The sequence below is a fragment of the Cordyceps javanica genome, chromosome 2 (assembly GCF_051103115.1).
Source record: "Cordyceps javanica chromosome 2, complete sequence".
Taxonomy (NCBI): domain Eukaryota; kingdom Fungi; phylum Ascomycota; class Sordariomycetes; order Hypocreales; family Cordycipitaceae; genus Cordyceps; species Cordyceps javanica.
In genome coordinates, this window is record NC_139296.1 from 4,843,016 (window position 1) to 4,858,664 (window position 15,649).

The window sequence follows — 15,649 nt, forward strand, 5'->3', positions numbered from 1 at the left end:
AAGCCCACGTTCAATAGTCATGACGTGGGAACGGCGGCTTTTTCAACATTGGAGTTTGTGGCGTCTGGACGGCGAAGTGGGATCGGTTGATGGTTATCCGGTTGTAGACTCCCTCTCAGATTTACAACGACCAGTCCAGTTGTACGTTTTTGTACGCATGTTTTTATAGAACCTCGTTTGGCGTTGCTGGATCGTTTCATTTCACAATCATTTTGAATTATTGGCGTGTAACGCATCGTCATTAATATCGAAATCTACAAAAAAAAAATTGTTAAAGCCTCTCCCGCCCGTACCGAACACCAATAATGATGGAACCTGTCTCAAATGTCCTGGCTCGCGGAACAGAAGCAAACTTCATCACATCCCTGTTTCTTTCTCTGTGATGTGCGAGGCGATAGATGCAGACGAACACAAGAGGATGCGCCAGCAGAAACTTCGTACTAGTGGAACAGACTCCCCTTGATCGTTTATGCATCGCCGCAGCCTACTTACAGCTTGAAGCTTCCGCTGGATATCGCCTTGGCCGCCTTGATCTTGTTGCCGTCGACGTCGGTGATTTCGCCCCTGCGGTTTATGACCTTGACGCCGCCCTTTTTGAGATCGGCGATAGTCTGGGCCTTTTTGCTTGTGGCAGCGCGAGAGCCGCCGGCCCCGGCACCGTTACCAGTCTTGCGCACACGCTCCTTGTGCTGCCGGCGGCGGCGTGCCTTATCCTCCCGCGACATTTCTTCCCGGGCCACTGGCAGGCCACTCTTGGACACCACCTCACCCCGGGCGGCCGTGTTGGTGCCGGCCTTGTAAACCTCCTGCGGCGCCATGCGGCTGCTTTCCCCGGCCACACCCTGCGCTGTTGCTGGCTGCGCGTCTTCCATGGTGATGGTGGCCACGTCGGCAACGACGGATAGCGAGGCCGCTGTCGGCTTGGGTTTGTAGTGCCAGCTACTGAGAGAGTCAAGCTTGGCGGAGACGTCCTTCCACATGTTTTCCACCTCCTTCTCTTCGCGCTGCAGCTTCTCGTCGGACTGACTGATGTACTTGTCGGGGTCGGCATTCTTGATATGCTCTTCCTCATAGATCTGGGCCAGGCTTTTGTCCGACTTGCTGTCCTTGACGTCGACGAGGCCGCGACGGGTTCCTGCGGGTACGGTCTCAGTCTCAGGACGGCGTTTGAGAACTTCGTCGAATTCTTGCGAGAGGATACGGCGCTTGATAAGCTCGTCTATGCTCTCGCTAACTTCGGGCGTGATGACAGGCACGGGTTTGCCTACGTATTCGAAATCAAGGTCATGCTCGAGGAGCGAGTTCGTTGGGCGGTCCACTGCGTTGGCTTCACCGGATAGTGTCCATTCGCGCTTGGAAACAGAGGCGGCTTCAAGTTTTCGTATCTCCTCGGCCAGTTTGGCTTGTCTGCGCTCGTGTGCGGATCGGCGAGACTTCGGGTCGCCAGCGGAGGCATCTGACAGGGCATCCTCGGAGTCGTCTACTTCAGATTCGTCGTCAAACAAGTCACGGCGAACGTCAGCCATGGCCCGCTCCATGTCTTGTTCTGAAGGCTCCTGAGCCTTCGGGGCCGATTTTCTTGTCTTTTTTGTGTCTCTCTTGCGCGGCGGTGGTGCAAAAAAATCCTTGTAGAAGATATCGTTGGCGTTGTTCTCGGCATCTTCGAAACGATCACCAAATGCCGCTGCCTCGTCTTCGCTATCACCCTCTGGCGCATCCAGAGCCATATCACCAAAGGTAGGACCGTCGTCCTGGTCTGATTCGTCATCTTCGTCTGTCATGCCGTTATTCTCGGCTTTCCTCTTCGATGCTTTGCCATTTGAAGCCTTAGAACTTTGCCCCGGAGCGTTAGGGTCCGCAGTCCAGTCTATTTCTTCATCGTCACTGGCTATGTCTGCGTCTGGGTCGCCGCGCGTGTCTTGCTCTTCAAACCATTGCGTTTGCTTGTTAAAATCGTCGAGGGAGAAAAACCCGTCGTTGAGGCCGTCGGGGTCTTCCACAAATGATTCGCCATCCTCGTCGTTGTCGTCTGCTTCAGCATCCTCACCGTCCTCTGCCGCAAAGCTTTCGCAGTACTCCTCTGTACCAGCATCAGAGAGCCTATTTACACCTTGGGGGTCTTGTAGGTCCTCTGATTGTTCGTCACAGCCGAGTTCCTTCGCATCTTCGTCCGTTTCGTCCTCGTCAGCCGAATCAGCGCTCACGCTGCTTACATCGTCCTCGTCTGCTTCGGATGCTGACAATTCTCCGGTGATATCACCTTCAATAAGTGCAATCTCATTCCTTTCTTCCATTTCGCCCAGAATTGTCTCTGAAAATTGCAGAACGCCGCCGATAACCTGCTTGGCTTGCTGCCAGACCTGATTTGTCTGGAAGCCGTCAACGTGAATTTTTCGCAGCTTCAACATGTCCTCTTTTTCACCGCCGCGTTTCCGTTTTCTCGATTCCTTCAGCCGGCGTTTCTGTTCGTCACCGACCTTCGTCGCAAAGGCCTCTAATGTGTCCCGCACCATATAGAGTGATTCGGTGGACAGCTCAGTCGTCGGTTGGATGAAAGCATGTCGGTTTTCGGGCTGCAAGCTTTTTAACAAAGCCATAGCGTCCCCATTGGAAGACCGCGCATCCGCTGCCATGTTTGATCCGGCAGTTAGAGTGTGTGACGTCGACGTCAGTGAAGACGAACTGTCGGCTGCCATGCTCTGGAAGAATTGCAGGATTGTGGACTGGACTGATGAAGACAAAAAATTTTGGAGGTCGCTGCACCTCCCCACTATTAGTCGGCGCTACAAACACCAATGGCCCCGCCACTAGCCTGATTGCCTGACAACTCTAATCAGCGTCATTCGACCGTTGTGTTGGGCCTCTTCGAAGAAAAACAAAGCGGACGAGTGAGATGGTTATAAGAGCGAGAGAAACCGATTGTAGTATACGTGCATGAGCTGCATATACCTTGATATTCATTTCGCGTTGTACGGTGCTGCATAAGTAATAGATCTACATAGAGATGATCCCAGTCGTAAACGCCAACCATGCCAAGTCCGAACTCCTTGAATCCAAATCAGATGTTACATCTAGAAGCCTCTGCGTCCACCGGTACTCATTAATGTGATCTTTTGTTTTTTCTTCCTCTTACCACCTCCTGTTGAGCCGCCATTCTCAGGGTTAGCCCCTTCCTCTTGCTCTGCAATGTGAATAGCATCCAACTGCATAGAAAGTTCGGCATTAGAGAGAAGTTCTGTTTCATTAAGCCATCCATCATCTTTGGACTCAATATGTGCAGCACCCATCTCCGGAGAAGCAGGTACAGCGACAGTGCCCCAAACTGTTCTTTCTGCGGTCGGACTTGTAGACATTGATGCTAATGTGTTGAACCCAATGCGGTCTTCCGGTGGTGTGGCGCTCGATTCGCCATTCAGAGGTTGGAATTCCGACATGTCCATACGCAGTGGTCTGGCCTCTTCTATGCCATAGTGTGGTATCAAGATACCGGCAGAACTGTGCAAGGCAGCAGCTTCAACACGTTCTGCATCAACCCGCTCCCGTTCCTCCTGCGCAGCCTTATCTTTGTTTCGCTTGCGACGCTTGGCGATGTCCGAAACAAACGTTGAAAGCGTTTCCTCTGGAACAATATCGGTCCAATCACACTCCAAGAAGCTAATGATGCATCCCTGAGGAAGGTGGCCTAAATACTTGGCTCGCTTTCGCAGAGCATCGTCAACTAAATGGCCAGTCGAAATATGCTCCACAGTCGGAAGTAGTGATGACGGAAACGAAGAAAAGGAGCCGTATTTGGTCTTGAGAATGCGAATGTCTAAAGGAGAAAGATAAAGATGAGGCGGGGCACTGTAAAAATAAAAGTCCGAGTCCGACATCGGTTTTCCTGAAACTCTATTTGTGAGCGAAGTCGCCGCAGCCACATCGGTGAGGTTGTCAATGCGCTCCTGTAAGGACTTCACAGCTCTAATGGCACGTTGCGTCCACGCTTCGTCTTGACCGAAAAGATCTTTGTCTTCTTTTTCTTGCTTGACGAGGGCAGCAACTTCGTCCTCATACTGTTCATTCATATATTCCTTCGTTCCTTTCATAACTCGAGCGTAGTCAAGAACGTTGGCAGCGAAATGCCAAGGTATGTCGTCGCTTGCATTGATAACTTCTGCACCGCCTTCTCTCGGAAGCGCCAAGGTGGAGTTCGATTTTCGTGCCATGAGTCGAAGCACAACATCGTCGCCAGGTCGTGGAAGGGAGCTCTCCTGTCCAGAATAGAATCGCACAGGTCGCACCTCTTGCATATACACACTGTCTTCACAAAGAGGGCATTTTTTCCACTTTGGGAGTTTAGCAGACTTGGTATCTTCCTCGTTCGAAGTCGTAGCCAGGAAACGGATCAGGCATGGTAGGCAAAATATGTGACCACAGCGAGCCATCCGAGAAGCTACCGGCTCTGAGAGACATATAGGGCAAGAAGCGGCTTGCGATTCGGCTGATGCAATGACCTGCAAAACATTTGACCAGTCAATATACAGATCAGCATCGGCAGCCTGGCCTTTGTACGACACGTCTGGCCGAACAACGAAGCGGTAGTTGGCATGGACGTATCGCGACTTGTCAACCGCATGATAGCCCGAGCCGAGACCTACAGCGGGATGACGGCGATGGGGGCGTGGATGAAAAGTGTGGTCCTGAACTGGCCGTGGGGCGGTATAGTTGAGCAAATGTGTAATCGACGTCTGACCTCGGCGGCTGGAAGGGTTACGAACAGCGCGCATTTCGGCGAACGCGTCGTCTCTGTCCAAAGGAGAGTGGGCCATACGATCTGCTATACTCGGGCGTCTCTGGCTTCTATGCTGCTTGCGAGAACCTTGTCCTTTCCGCGGCGTGGCCTGCACAGTAGCGGCAGCAGAAGAGGATGTGCCTGGGCGACGCGAGAAGTCGGCAGCTGGAGCGGGGCGATCGGGGGCAGCTTGAGCAGGATAGTTTGAGGCGGCTGGTAGGGACTTGCCCGCGTTGGCGTTCGAGGGATTCATGATAATTTGAATCGAGCTCAGAAACCAGCAATAGACTCGATTTAGATGCTGTGAAGCATCAAATCAGTCGTTGCTTAGCGTCAAGGTATTGACCGTAATTCGCTTGGCTATCGAACGTTTCGGTGGCGGAGCGTGGTTGCTACTCCTTTGAAAGCTATCGCCAGGTTGTAGGGTCGGTAATCGGAAGGATAGTGATATTTTCAATGATGAAGGGTCTTCTACTCATGATTATGATTACTCAACGATGGAGATCCGATGGGATCACGCAGGGACGAAGCCCGTATCGATGTATTTCTAGGCGAGCGTTCCTAGTCTCTGGTTGACTCACTTGGCGGGGCAAACCAGAGAGGTTCATCACGTGCATCGCCTCATCTTTTAAGTGTATGCGAAAGTGCGAACACAAGGCTCCCTTCCGGCTCGCAACAGATCAAGCATTGAGTATTGGTATGAATGCAAATTGTTGGGGTACTTTCTTTTAATGTTCTCTTCGTCTTAATATACTTCACGGCTCAATGACAGTGGTGAACTATTAACAACTGCAGCATTCTATCTAGCACGCTCGATTTTATGGGGCAAGCACGTTTTCCACCTAAATACATCTACTCAAGCATTGCCAGCATATCATGTATTACCTAGATATATGGAACAGATTTAATACTGCCGCAGCTATGGGGAATCATTTTACATAGGAATAACAAGGTAATCAACAATCCCAAATAATCAAAAAACCAACAAAATTTCGCGCACCTTCCCAACGTAATGAGGCTACTTCAAGTCGGCATGCCCCTAGTGCTTGTCGGACAGTTTGCCTTTGAGCTTGCTGATGAAGGTGCTAAGACGACCCTTCTTCTTGTCAGAAGTAGCCTCGGCCTTGCCTGCGGTGGGCTGGGCCTTATCCGCGGCAGCAGCAACGGTAGGCTTCGAGCCAAGACCGTTAGCACCAGGCTCAGTAGCAGTAGCCGAGTTTTGGGCAGACTTCGTCTCGGCAGGTGCAGTACCGACGGGTTTAGTCCCGGTAGGTTTGGAGACAGTGGGTGTCGTCTCAGCAGGCTTGGGGGCCTCCGCAACCTTGGGGCCTGATACATCGGCGGTCTTATTATCCGCGGGGAGCTGAGGAACGTCTGCAAGCTTACTGTCGGCGGTCTTTGGGACAGCAGCATCCGTAGGCTTGACCTCAGCAGCCTCTGGTGCAGGGATGAGAGTCACAGGCTTAGAAACAGTAACCTTGGTCTCAGTTGGCTTGGGCTCGGCCTGCTTGGGGACGGCGATGGCATCAGTACCTTTCGCGGTACCGTTCTCAGCAGGCTCGAGTTGGTGAGCAGTGATGGGAGCCACGATTGGCGCGGCAGTGGCGAGGGCAGGGGCCTTGGTAGTTTCAGAAGGCTTCTCGGTAGCTTTATCCAAAGCAGCCGACGCTGAAGCAACAGCTTCCGCCTTACGCGCCTCGGTCGCGGGAGCAGGCTTGACCTCTTTCAGAAGCTCAGATTCAACAGCCTTCTTCTCCTCCACCGCAGCCGCGTTGGCGGCAGCCTCGGGGCTCTGTCCGGCCTCCTGAATAGATTCTTTGACTTCGGCGGGCACGCCCTGGGCGGTCTTCTGCTGATCGGGCAGCCCCTTGGCGGTGGCCACAGCGGTCGCGGGGGCAGGCTTGACCTCTTTCAGAAGCTCAGATTCAACAGCCTTCTTCTCCTCCACCGCAGCCGCGTTGGCGGCAGCCTCGGGGCTCTTTCCGGCCTCCTGAATGGATTCTTTGACTTCGGTGGGCACGCCCTGAGCGGTCTTCTGCTGATCGGGCAGCCCCTTGGCGGTGGCCACAGCGGTCGCGGGGGCAGGCTTGACCTCTTTCAGAAGCTCAGATTCAACAGCCTTCTTCTCCTCCACCGCAGCCGCGTTGGCGGCAGCCTCGGGGCTCTTTCCGGCCTCCTGAATGGATTCCTTGACTTCGGTAGGCACGCCCTGGGCAGTCTCCTGCTGTCCGAGCAGCTCCTTGACCTGCTCAGGAAGCTTTTCCTTGGCAGCTTCGGGCAGGTTCCTGTTGATGGCTTCGGTGGCTGCAGACTTAGCTGCATCAATAGTGGGAGCAGCCTGCTCGCTAATTTTTCCGGCAGCCACGGTAGCACCTGCAGCAACTGCAGCGGCAACAGCGGCAACGCTTCCACCGACAGCAGCGGCAGTGGCAGCTGCGCTATTGTCACCATTTTGATGTTCAGCCTCGTCACTGTGGTCCTCGTCGTTGTCATTGTCATCGGCATCAGCATTGGCACTGCCGTTGCCGTTGGCAGCGGCGGCGGCGGCTTTCTTCTGCTTCTTCTTCTCGTTCTTCTTCTTGTTTTTCTTCTTCTTCTTGTCCTCGGCTCCAGAGGTAGATTCAGTAGCCCTAGACTCCAGAGGAACTTGGCCAGCGAGAGCAGCAGTAGTGGCGGCAGGGGTAACCGTGTTGATTGTCGCGTTCTGAGGCATCGGTAAGCTTGATTCCGGAATGGTGTTTTGGCTCGTCGCTGGCACATCAGCCGGGTTGGGAATGCCGACAAGAGAATCACTCTTCTCGTATGAACCTTTATCCAGTTTGACGTGCTTGTGGACATCGCCGGCAGCGAGCTCCCGAGGAACCCGTTCGCCGGGTTTCAAGTTGATGGGATTTACTCCGGTCTCCGAAGCAGGTAAAGGGCTGATACCTACAAGCTTATCCTTCTCGAAAGGTTGTTGACCGGCCATTGTAGCGGTAGTAGAGCCTGGTGCGACGGTACTGATGGTGGTGGTAGAAATGGTCGAAGCAGCAATGACTTCGGCAGCAAGAAAATTGTTGACGTTGCCCTCCTTGTCAGCCTCTTTCGGAGACGACTCGTTGATGGTCCAGTTGTTATCTACGACGAACTGCGTGTGGAAGAAGCGTTAGCGGAGAGCAATACAGAAAGGCGCGATGATCCACTGCGCAATCGAATCGTCTTCTGAATAGTCATATTCGTCGCACCAGCTGGTTCGTTCCATCTCGGTGCACGCGCGAGCTGCCAGACTTCAATCAATGTAGGGGGTCAATTGGTATAAATACAACGTTGCATGACAGAAATGCCGTGAAGCGACATTGCGATGTGAATAGCGTGAGCTCAAATAGTATGATGGCTGGGCACGCGGGATGCGGAGAGCATAGGTCGAACGCGCGCAGGAACAATTGCAGCAGGAGGCGCATGCCACCATGCTGAAACGATTCAGTGGGAAGTCGGAGGCTCTGACTAACCTTGTAGTAAATTTTATCGGATGGGATTTCGAGATTGACGGTCTTTTCGAATATGTTGCCTCGCTTCTCGAGCTTAACACTCTTAGTCCAGCTGTCAAAGGTACCGGTAACGTAGACTTCTTCGGCGGGGTGTTCCCTGGTAGAAAGAATACAACGATTAGGAAAGAGAAGCGGCGGATGAGATGATTGAGAGGCTGCAGAAGAGTTTGAGATGCGAAAAAGCGCAAAGAAGGATATCTCTAGTGGTAAGTGCTGCAAACGGAATGCGGTTGCCGGGAAGGAATTCGTCTTTGCAGACTGGATGGGACTGGAGAGGCAAGGCACGGGCACAGGCACGAGAAGCAAAGCGTGATACAAGGGGCAACAAAGGCGGCGCGAAAAAGGAACTTACCACTTGAAAGTGTAGCTTCCCATGGTGGATATTACCAAAACACAAAAGAATTAATGGGGAATCGATGTTTTCTTCTCTCTAAGAAGGGCAGCTTTGCGGAGGAATATGGAAGGGAAAGGAAAATCGCAGAGGTGCGAGAGGGTTCGGGAGGAGGGCTTCGGGCCAGAAAGAGTCAAGTGGCGTGGGTGTGGTGCTACTTACTAGTACAAAGTGCTCGCAGCTCAGAAATTTGGTGGGGGGGCCTTTGGGGGCCCGGTTAGGTCGACGAGAGAAGGTGAGCGGAAGAGAAATTACGTGGCTGACGTCTTCGGATGTGATGGAACTGTTGGCAGCTCTTATTCCTATTGTGCATTTAAAGAATGCCACCACGCAAGGAGAAGCGTTCAATACTCACAAGCCACTGCAGTTACCAACTACCAGTACTGATTAATAAATACAGATGTCTGTATGGCACCATGCTGTACGTCACTTTGTTGTGTCGCCAGTGAAACATGCATTGCTAGCACTGGATTTGGACGCGGCTGTGTCAAGCATTACAACAGCTCTAGGTACAGTTTTTTAAGTTTTTTTTTGTCCGGCTGGCTGGCAAAGCGACAGAGTCCGTCAACGTAGCCAGGGGTGACTTGGAGGTGACGACCTGCGGGTCGTATGAATTGAGTTGAACTGGTTTTAACTGTAATCTGTAACTTTCCACCCGAACCTTTGGCATAGACAGTGCTGAAAAGTTAACGAAGTCGCACTGCTGAATAGATGTCTACCCAGTCGCCTGTATGAGCAGATGACGCACAAGGTAGCGGTGAAGTGGAGAATAGTGCTGGGCAACCACTCCACAAGACCTGCGCCTTTTCAGGGGATAGGAGGCCAAGAGGGCAAGGCAAAATATTCGGGAGGGGAGACCGAAAAAGGTTCCAGGCATTGAGTACAAGGATTTGTTTGTGCTTCAACTTGCGCACGATCTTACCTCTGTACCGAGATTTCGGCTATACATTCCAATGACTGCATTGAGTTAAGCTCTCTCGAAGCCGGCCTAGCCAAGTCTGCCTGAACAATCAAAAGTGTTGAGACAATCACAGCTTCAGCCTGGCCGCTGCAAACAGCACACTCCGTGCGAGCTTTCCGCTTTTGGGATGCTCATTTCCGTTGCAGCAAGCCAAGTGACAGGCGGCGTCACCAAGGCACAACCTTGGTATCGGCAGGGGTTACAGGGCGCCTGTTCGTACTGAGTAGCTTCAGGCTCCATTCCATGTACGGCATGCTGGTAAGTACGGAGTAGTCCATTGCGGTACGTCCACGGAAATGATTACTTACTGTGTAAGAGGTTGAGAGGTAAATACTTAGTGATAATTATTATCAGGTCTACTGAGTAAGTAGTTAGTTAGTGTGTAAGCGTTTTATGGAGGAAACTGACTTTTGATGAGTGCTCAACCAGCTTGCGCATGGCTCGCGGGAATAACCCTCCCCCCTCGCTTACGGAAGCCGCGTTGCAGCCTTGCCATGTACTTATTGTGTCGTACTTAGAACTGGTACCCAAATAATACTAGAGACCGTGCCAACCAACGGAAGACACCGTGTGGCATAAACATCACTTCAGATAATGGCTGCAAGCTTAATAGATATCAGACTGCCTATTACTCAGTAGAAAGAAGAAAATCATGGCGTTGCGCGATGCATGAGACGGTTCAGTTCCAACCCCCCCCCCCCCTTTTCCCTTCTCAAGAAGTTCAAACGAGTCCGGTGTTGTCCCTTCAACTCGCCTTGCATATCGACAGCTGTTACCAATACCAAAAAATACCATGTCACGGGCCCTAAGATACGAGGCTTTACTGGTTCGACGGCAGTGATAGAACCTGTCTATTTTTCATTAACCAATTGAGTACTCCGTAAGGTTCTACTTATAAGCAATGTATCCTTCAGTGGTCCCAGGAAACCTCGCATGCCATTTTCATTTAAGAAGCTAGACTGTTACGCTGGGTTGCCTGCAAATGATCAGTCTTCCTCTGCTCCTGGCTTCCCTCTGATCCACCATCTTTGGGGCATGTTTAGGTGTCCCGCTTTGGAGGTGGTTAGCATCCCGCCCTGTTCTTGAGCCTTGCTTTAAAGGCTTGATCTCTTGTACTAGATCATTTTTTGCTAAGAAAGTTCTTCATCGTGTAGGCTGTCCTGGTGGTCAACCCAATTTTTGCGGTAGTCTCGGGCTGTGTCGTAAAACATTTCGGTACAACAAGCCAGAGTGACCCCGTGCTGGCACATGACTTTATCAGCGGAGCTTTTCGCGGTTCAATACGCACTTTGAGCGTTTAACTAGAACTCGATCTTGTTTGCCTGCTAGTCGCCATTTTGCTTCGTTCGTCAGCGACCGTTGTCAGCCTCACACTTATGACGAGTCTCACATACTCTTTTCCGTTAGACAGACGAGTATCTTTGCTGAAGATAGCCTTTTTTTCCATGAGCTCCAGTTTTGCGACTCTCATATGGCTGGGGCCTCTGAGGCTAGCACGATCACTTCGCAGCCTACTACTTGTCTCTTGTAAGCTATTAGGGAGGCATGTTGTTGCCTTAAGTACAGAACAAATATATGGCACCTCCTTCTACCGGGATTTGAGTCCCCCAAGCCTGGGCGTATATTTTCTTGATTTGGCTGCTGATGTTAAACCTCAAGAGATGAGTAGGCGAATAACCACGGCGGAGAAGATGACGTTGGCGAGGAGAAGCAGCCTCCGGCCCCGACCCAGCAGCCTATAGCAACATGGAAGAAGGCTGCTGTTGTAGGTGTCCTTTTTGCTGTCATTGTCGGGCTGTCTGTCGGTCTGGGTGTCGGCTTGATGAGACCCAATGGAGGCAGTGAAAACAACGACGGCAACAAGACGCATATCGAACTGTGTAATGTGTCTAGCCGGTCCCCGAGGTGGGCACTAAAGGTGGCCGACTCGTGGCAAATCGTCCTTAAGAACGCCATTCATAATAATGTTGGCTTTACCCCTGATGTTGACAGTTAGGACTTTCACCTCTTTGAGAATGACAAGAAAACCATCGACGAGCTGCACGACCGTGGCAAAAGGGTCATTTGCTACTTCAGTGCGGGTGCAGGGGGAAAGGCCGCCCTGATGCGAATGACTTTCCTGAGACCGAACTTGGGGGAACTTTGCCAGAATGAAGGATGAGCGCCTGGTCCGCCTCAGTAGTCTCAAGATCTGTGATATTATGAAGAATCGTATCGTACTGGCAGCCAACAAAGGTTGTGATGGTATTGACCCTGACAATGTCGTTGACTTTGTAAGATATTCTTGTTTCATTATTCAGCTCCACGTCTAACTCGGGTGCCATAAAAACGGTGAAAACAACTTGGGGCTCACAGAACAGGATTCAATCGATTTCTTGGCATTTCTCCACGACGAGGCCAACAAGTACAACATGTCTGTCGGCCTCGAGAACACAACCGACATCACTGACGACGTTATGCACCTGACCGACTTTTCTGCCAACGAACAGTGCGCTGCTGACAAAGAGAATATTGATTGTGAGGCTTTTCACAAGTTCATCGATGCCGGCAAGCCCGTGTTCCATATTGAGTCCCCCCTGATGATGATGCCCGGGCCTAATACCCCGATGATCTCCGCGAGAATATTTGCGCTCGCAAGAGCGCCGGGAAAGACTCGGACAGGCTCAATACCATCTTCAAAATAATGAACCTCGATGGATCGGTGCAACTCCGCAATGGCGACATATATGAGCCAACGCTAGTTCGCAGCGACAGTAATTGAGAGAGGTCACATGTATCTCTAAACAGTTATAGAGTATGGATTGCCACCGCTGTACATACGATAGCGAAAATATAATGCTCCTTTTCTGTTCTTCTGTATTCAAAGTAAACAAGAATTTGTCTTACCATCAAGTTCATCCCTGTCCTCAGAATTTCCCACCCTCTTGCTTGAACCAGTCGCTGTTTACATCCATCATAAAATTTGTAATGTTAAAGTCCGTCGCTATGCCGTGTTGCGGGTTGACATTACTGCTGGCATGCATCGCTGGATGCGTTACCGCCTCGTTTGGCACCGCCAAACTGTCACCCGCAAGAGGGAGGCGTGGGACATTGAAGAAGTCGAATACATCGAGGTACTCTAGCTCGTTCGCCGCTGGAATTCTTGCTGGTATTTCGCTTGACAACTGGCTCATTGTATGCATGCCATGCCTTGGTTGGCGCGAGATGAGGAAGTCCAGATCAAACGCAGTACGCCGCATGTCTGCCAAAATCTTCACCGAGCTGGGCGTGATTCCGTCGCCTTTTTGCTCGCTATCTCTATGCTCGTCCAGGACTCTCTGCAGCAGGCTGCAGTATCGTTGAGCGACAGGCCAAAAAGCCCCCAGGACTCTCAATGTATCGACAAAAAACGCAATTTGCTGCGAGAGCTTATGTTCAACTGTAGATCCATGCACTAGCAGCAGGCGTGCAGACACCCACACGGTAAATGCGAATGGCGGCCCCAACCGCTGTAGATATCCATTCGTGGAAGCGAACTCGGTCAGGGCAGCGATGTTTTCAACTGCACCGAGACATCTTTGCGATGCGCTAAAGGATGGCGTAAAGATGGGTGACCTCGTTGTTGGATATGCGGCTGACGAATGAAGTCTGATAACCGTAGTGTGGTACGTCGCATGAAGCATGACCCAAGTACAGCTTAAGTTTCGACTTCCGGGCTGGAAAATCTTGCCCATGTTGCTAAATTCGGCTGGGAGGCCATACTTCCAGGATGTAAGCATGTTATCCAGCTCTTTATACCTGAGTTGCCATCTCTCCACATCCTCAACCACTCCGATATTCACTGGTTGCTTCAGGAAAGTATGAATCTTGGATAAAATTCCAAGGACCTCAATGTAGTACGAAAATGCGCCCAGATGCGCTGTGGTGTTCAAGTCATTGCGGGGTACAGCCTCTGCCTCTGGGAAGCTATGTGTTGTGAACCATTTGGTTTCGACTTTGCGATTTGCCATCCAAAGATCATCGCGACATGGAAGACTTCTGTCGATTTCCCGATCGTCCAGCGCAAATTCGAAAGCTGTAGCAATGGTGGCGTATCGGTCCAAAAGATATATCATCCAAAAGAGACGCCGCCGAGATTCTTCTTCAATGAAATCCTTTGGTTCGGGTAGAACCATGGCTCTTAATGTGTATATTGAAGTAAAACTTGGCGAGACCATAGCAGATGTAGTTTCAACAGCCAGTCCGAGCTGAACTACAGAGCGTGTAATGAGTGCCATGACGTTCCAACCAGGTGGGCCATTGCTGCTTCCGCACAGGTCTAAGGCCAGAATAACAAGTGCTTGTAAAGATTTGACTGATGAATTTTCCATACCGTAGAGAAGAACTTTGTCTTTCGAGAGTCTGTGGTATTCCCTTCGCTTCTCCTCGGTGAGTCGTCCGTCGCTAGAAAATCGCATGGTAGTCGCAACGATTGCATGAAGCAGTATATGATCAGCCTCTCGTAGTGCAGATGGTCCAAAAAGACTATCCAGTGTAGTTTTTCTGTGTAAAATTGGACACCAAGTGTTTATGTTTTTAAAATACAAATCCGCCAGCGCGTATACGAGATCGTACGGAGGTAGATCCTGATCTGCGCCTTGGGTCCCAGCATGATGAGCAGCGTTTATTGGGGAGGACTGGTAGTATTCTTGCGCGGCAGAACTCGGGTGTGATGTAGCTGACATAGTGGACATTGAGCGCTGCTGAAAACCATTGTGCATCATGGGGACCTGGTTAACGGTGATCTCGTTTTGAGAGCTGCGGGCAAGTGACACTTGTTTCGCCAGGAAGAACCCCGCCTCTCTTTGTGATGTCTGTAGCATATCCTGTGGGCAGGAAAGCTGTGTAGATTCACCTGGAGTTTTTTGCTCACCAGGCAGAACTTGAGGGCTTCTTTGAGCGCCAACAGATTTCTCGCTAGGCACTGTGTGGCCGATATTGTCGAGTATTTTGGAATGAGATGCCAGTATTGCCTCAAGTTTATCAAGTCGTTGTTCCAACTCTTTTCCGTATCCTGCTCTCAATCCGGGCTTTTTGCGCTCCTTGTACTCGCAAGTCGCTCCATTGCGGCTGCACCAGCCACATGAAGGCTGGCCGCGATCACACTTCACCTGAGTCATAATCAGCAGCTGCAACCTTGATATTGGTTTGAGGTCCTACTTTTCTTTGTTTACAAAGCTCGCACCTACATGTCATAATATTAGCTTCTGAGCTGATGGGCAGTGTCTTTGGGCCAACGGGCCCCCACTGGAGGGCTGGGCTATGAGGAGGATGCTGATAATTGCTGGTTGGCTGTGGGGATGGAAACACAATAGTTGCTTACGAAACAGATAGCGGTCGCTTTCTCTTTGCGTCACGCCCAGGATAGTCGTCGCCATCGCTTTGGAAGTCACTGTCTTGTTCCGGTCCAATTTGCTCATGGACCGAAGGCGAACGTTCCGCAAGTTCCGCGCTGCCGTGCATTGCGACTCGGGCTACTCAACGCCGGTCAATTGGGAAATTTTCGAGATATAGCTACTGCTTAGATGCAAGCAGTTTCCCAGAAGCCGATCTTCCAGGCGACAAACTAGGTGGATGCCAGTACGGGGGTGGGCTAATAAGCAATGCTCGGGGCAATGAAGAGCGACAGGCGAGAGTTTGAAGTATCCCACAGAAGGTCGTCCGTAGGTACTACCGTACTATCAGTAGAGAGTACGTCCGAGCTAGTCGCATACAGCCTAGTCCCTCCAAGGTAATTACAGCTTGGCAAGGCGAGGGTCTATGCAAGTTGCGTCGGGTGTGTTGATGAGCCAGAAGCCGGATGCACGTCGCGGTTCGCTGGGTCAATCACGATGGTTCGGTATTGGTTGGATGAAGGTTATCGCCGCGACTGGCAGTCAGTCGCCCAGCTGCCAGCGGAGAAGAACTATGCTACCAGTACCAGTAGTGCGGTGCTGCCGGGGGAGACCTTGTCCTGACTCAACCCCTCGGCATTGACCAGC

The 15,649-nt window shown here is 51.4% G+C and overlaps 5 protein-coding genes across 5 annotated transcripts; 1 reads left to right on the top strand and 4 right to left on the bottom strand.

Moving 5' to 3' along the window:
- Positions 1–488: 488 nt before the first annotated feature.
- Positions 489–2,633, bottom strand: V2A60_003936 (rRNA-processing protein MPP10; the record flags this gene model as incomplete). The annotated part of the gene is made up of 1 exon (XM_083255260.1): positions 489–2,633. The coding sequence occupies one exon, from the start codon at positions 2,631–2,633 to the stop codon at positions 489–491; it is 2,145 nt and encodes a 714-aa protein (XP_083111386.1).
- Positions 2,634–3,071: 438 nt separating this feature from the next.
- Positions 3,072–5,024, bottom strand: V2A60_003937 (RING finger protein; the record flags this gene model as incomplete). Its single annotated transcript, XM_083255261.1, has 1 exon — positions 3,072–5,024. One exon carries the CDS (start codon positions 5,022–5,024, stop codon positions 3,072–3,074), a length of 1,953 nt encoding a protein of 650 aa, XP_083111387.1.
- A 786-nt stretch (positions 5,025–5,810) lies between these two features.
- On the bottom strand, positions 5,811–8,673 carry V2A60_003938 (uncharacterized protein; the record flags this gene model as incomplete). The annotated part of the gene is made up of 3 exons (XM_083255262.1): positions 5,811–7,898; positions 8,260–8,395; positions 8,651–8,673. 3 exons carry the CDS (start codon positions 8,671–8,673, stop codon positions 5,811–5,813), a joined length of 2,247 nt encoding a protein of 748 aa, XP_083111388.1.
- Positions 8,674–11,800: 3,127 nt separating this feature from the next.
- Positions 11,801–12,334, top strand: V2A60_003939 (glycoside hydrolase superfamily; the record flags this gene model as incomplete). Its single annotated transcript, XM_083255263.1, has 2 exons — positions 11,801–11,923; positions 12,011–12,334. The coding sequence occupies 2 exons, from the start codon at positions 11,801–11,803 to the stop codon at positions 12,332–12,334; spliced, it is 447 nt and encodes a 148-aa protein (XP_083111389.1).
- A 222-nt stretch (positions 12,335–12,556) lies between these two features.
- V2A60_003940 (transcription factor domain-containing protein) lies at positions 12,557–13,804 on the bottom strand (the record flags this gene model as incomplete). Its single annotated transcript, XM_083255264.1, has 1 exon — positions 12,557–13,804. The coding sequence occupies one exon, from the start codon at positions 13,802–13,804 to the stop codon at positions 12,557–12,559; it is 1,248 nt and encodes a 415-aa protein (XP_083111390.1).
- Between the last annotated feature and the right edge of the window lie 1,845 nt (positions 13,805–15,649).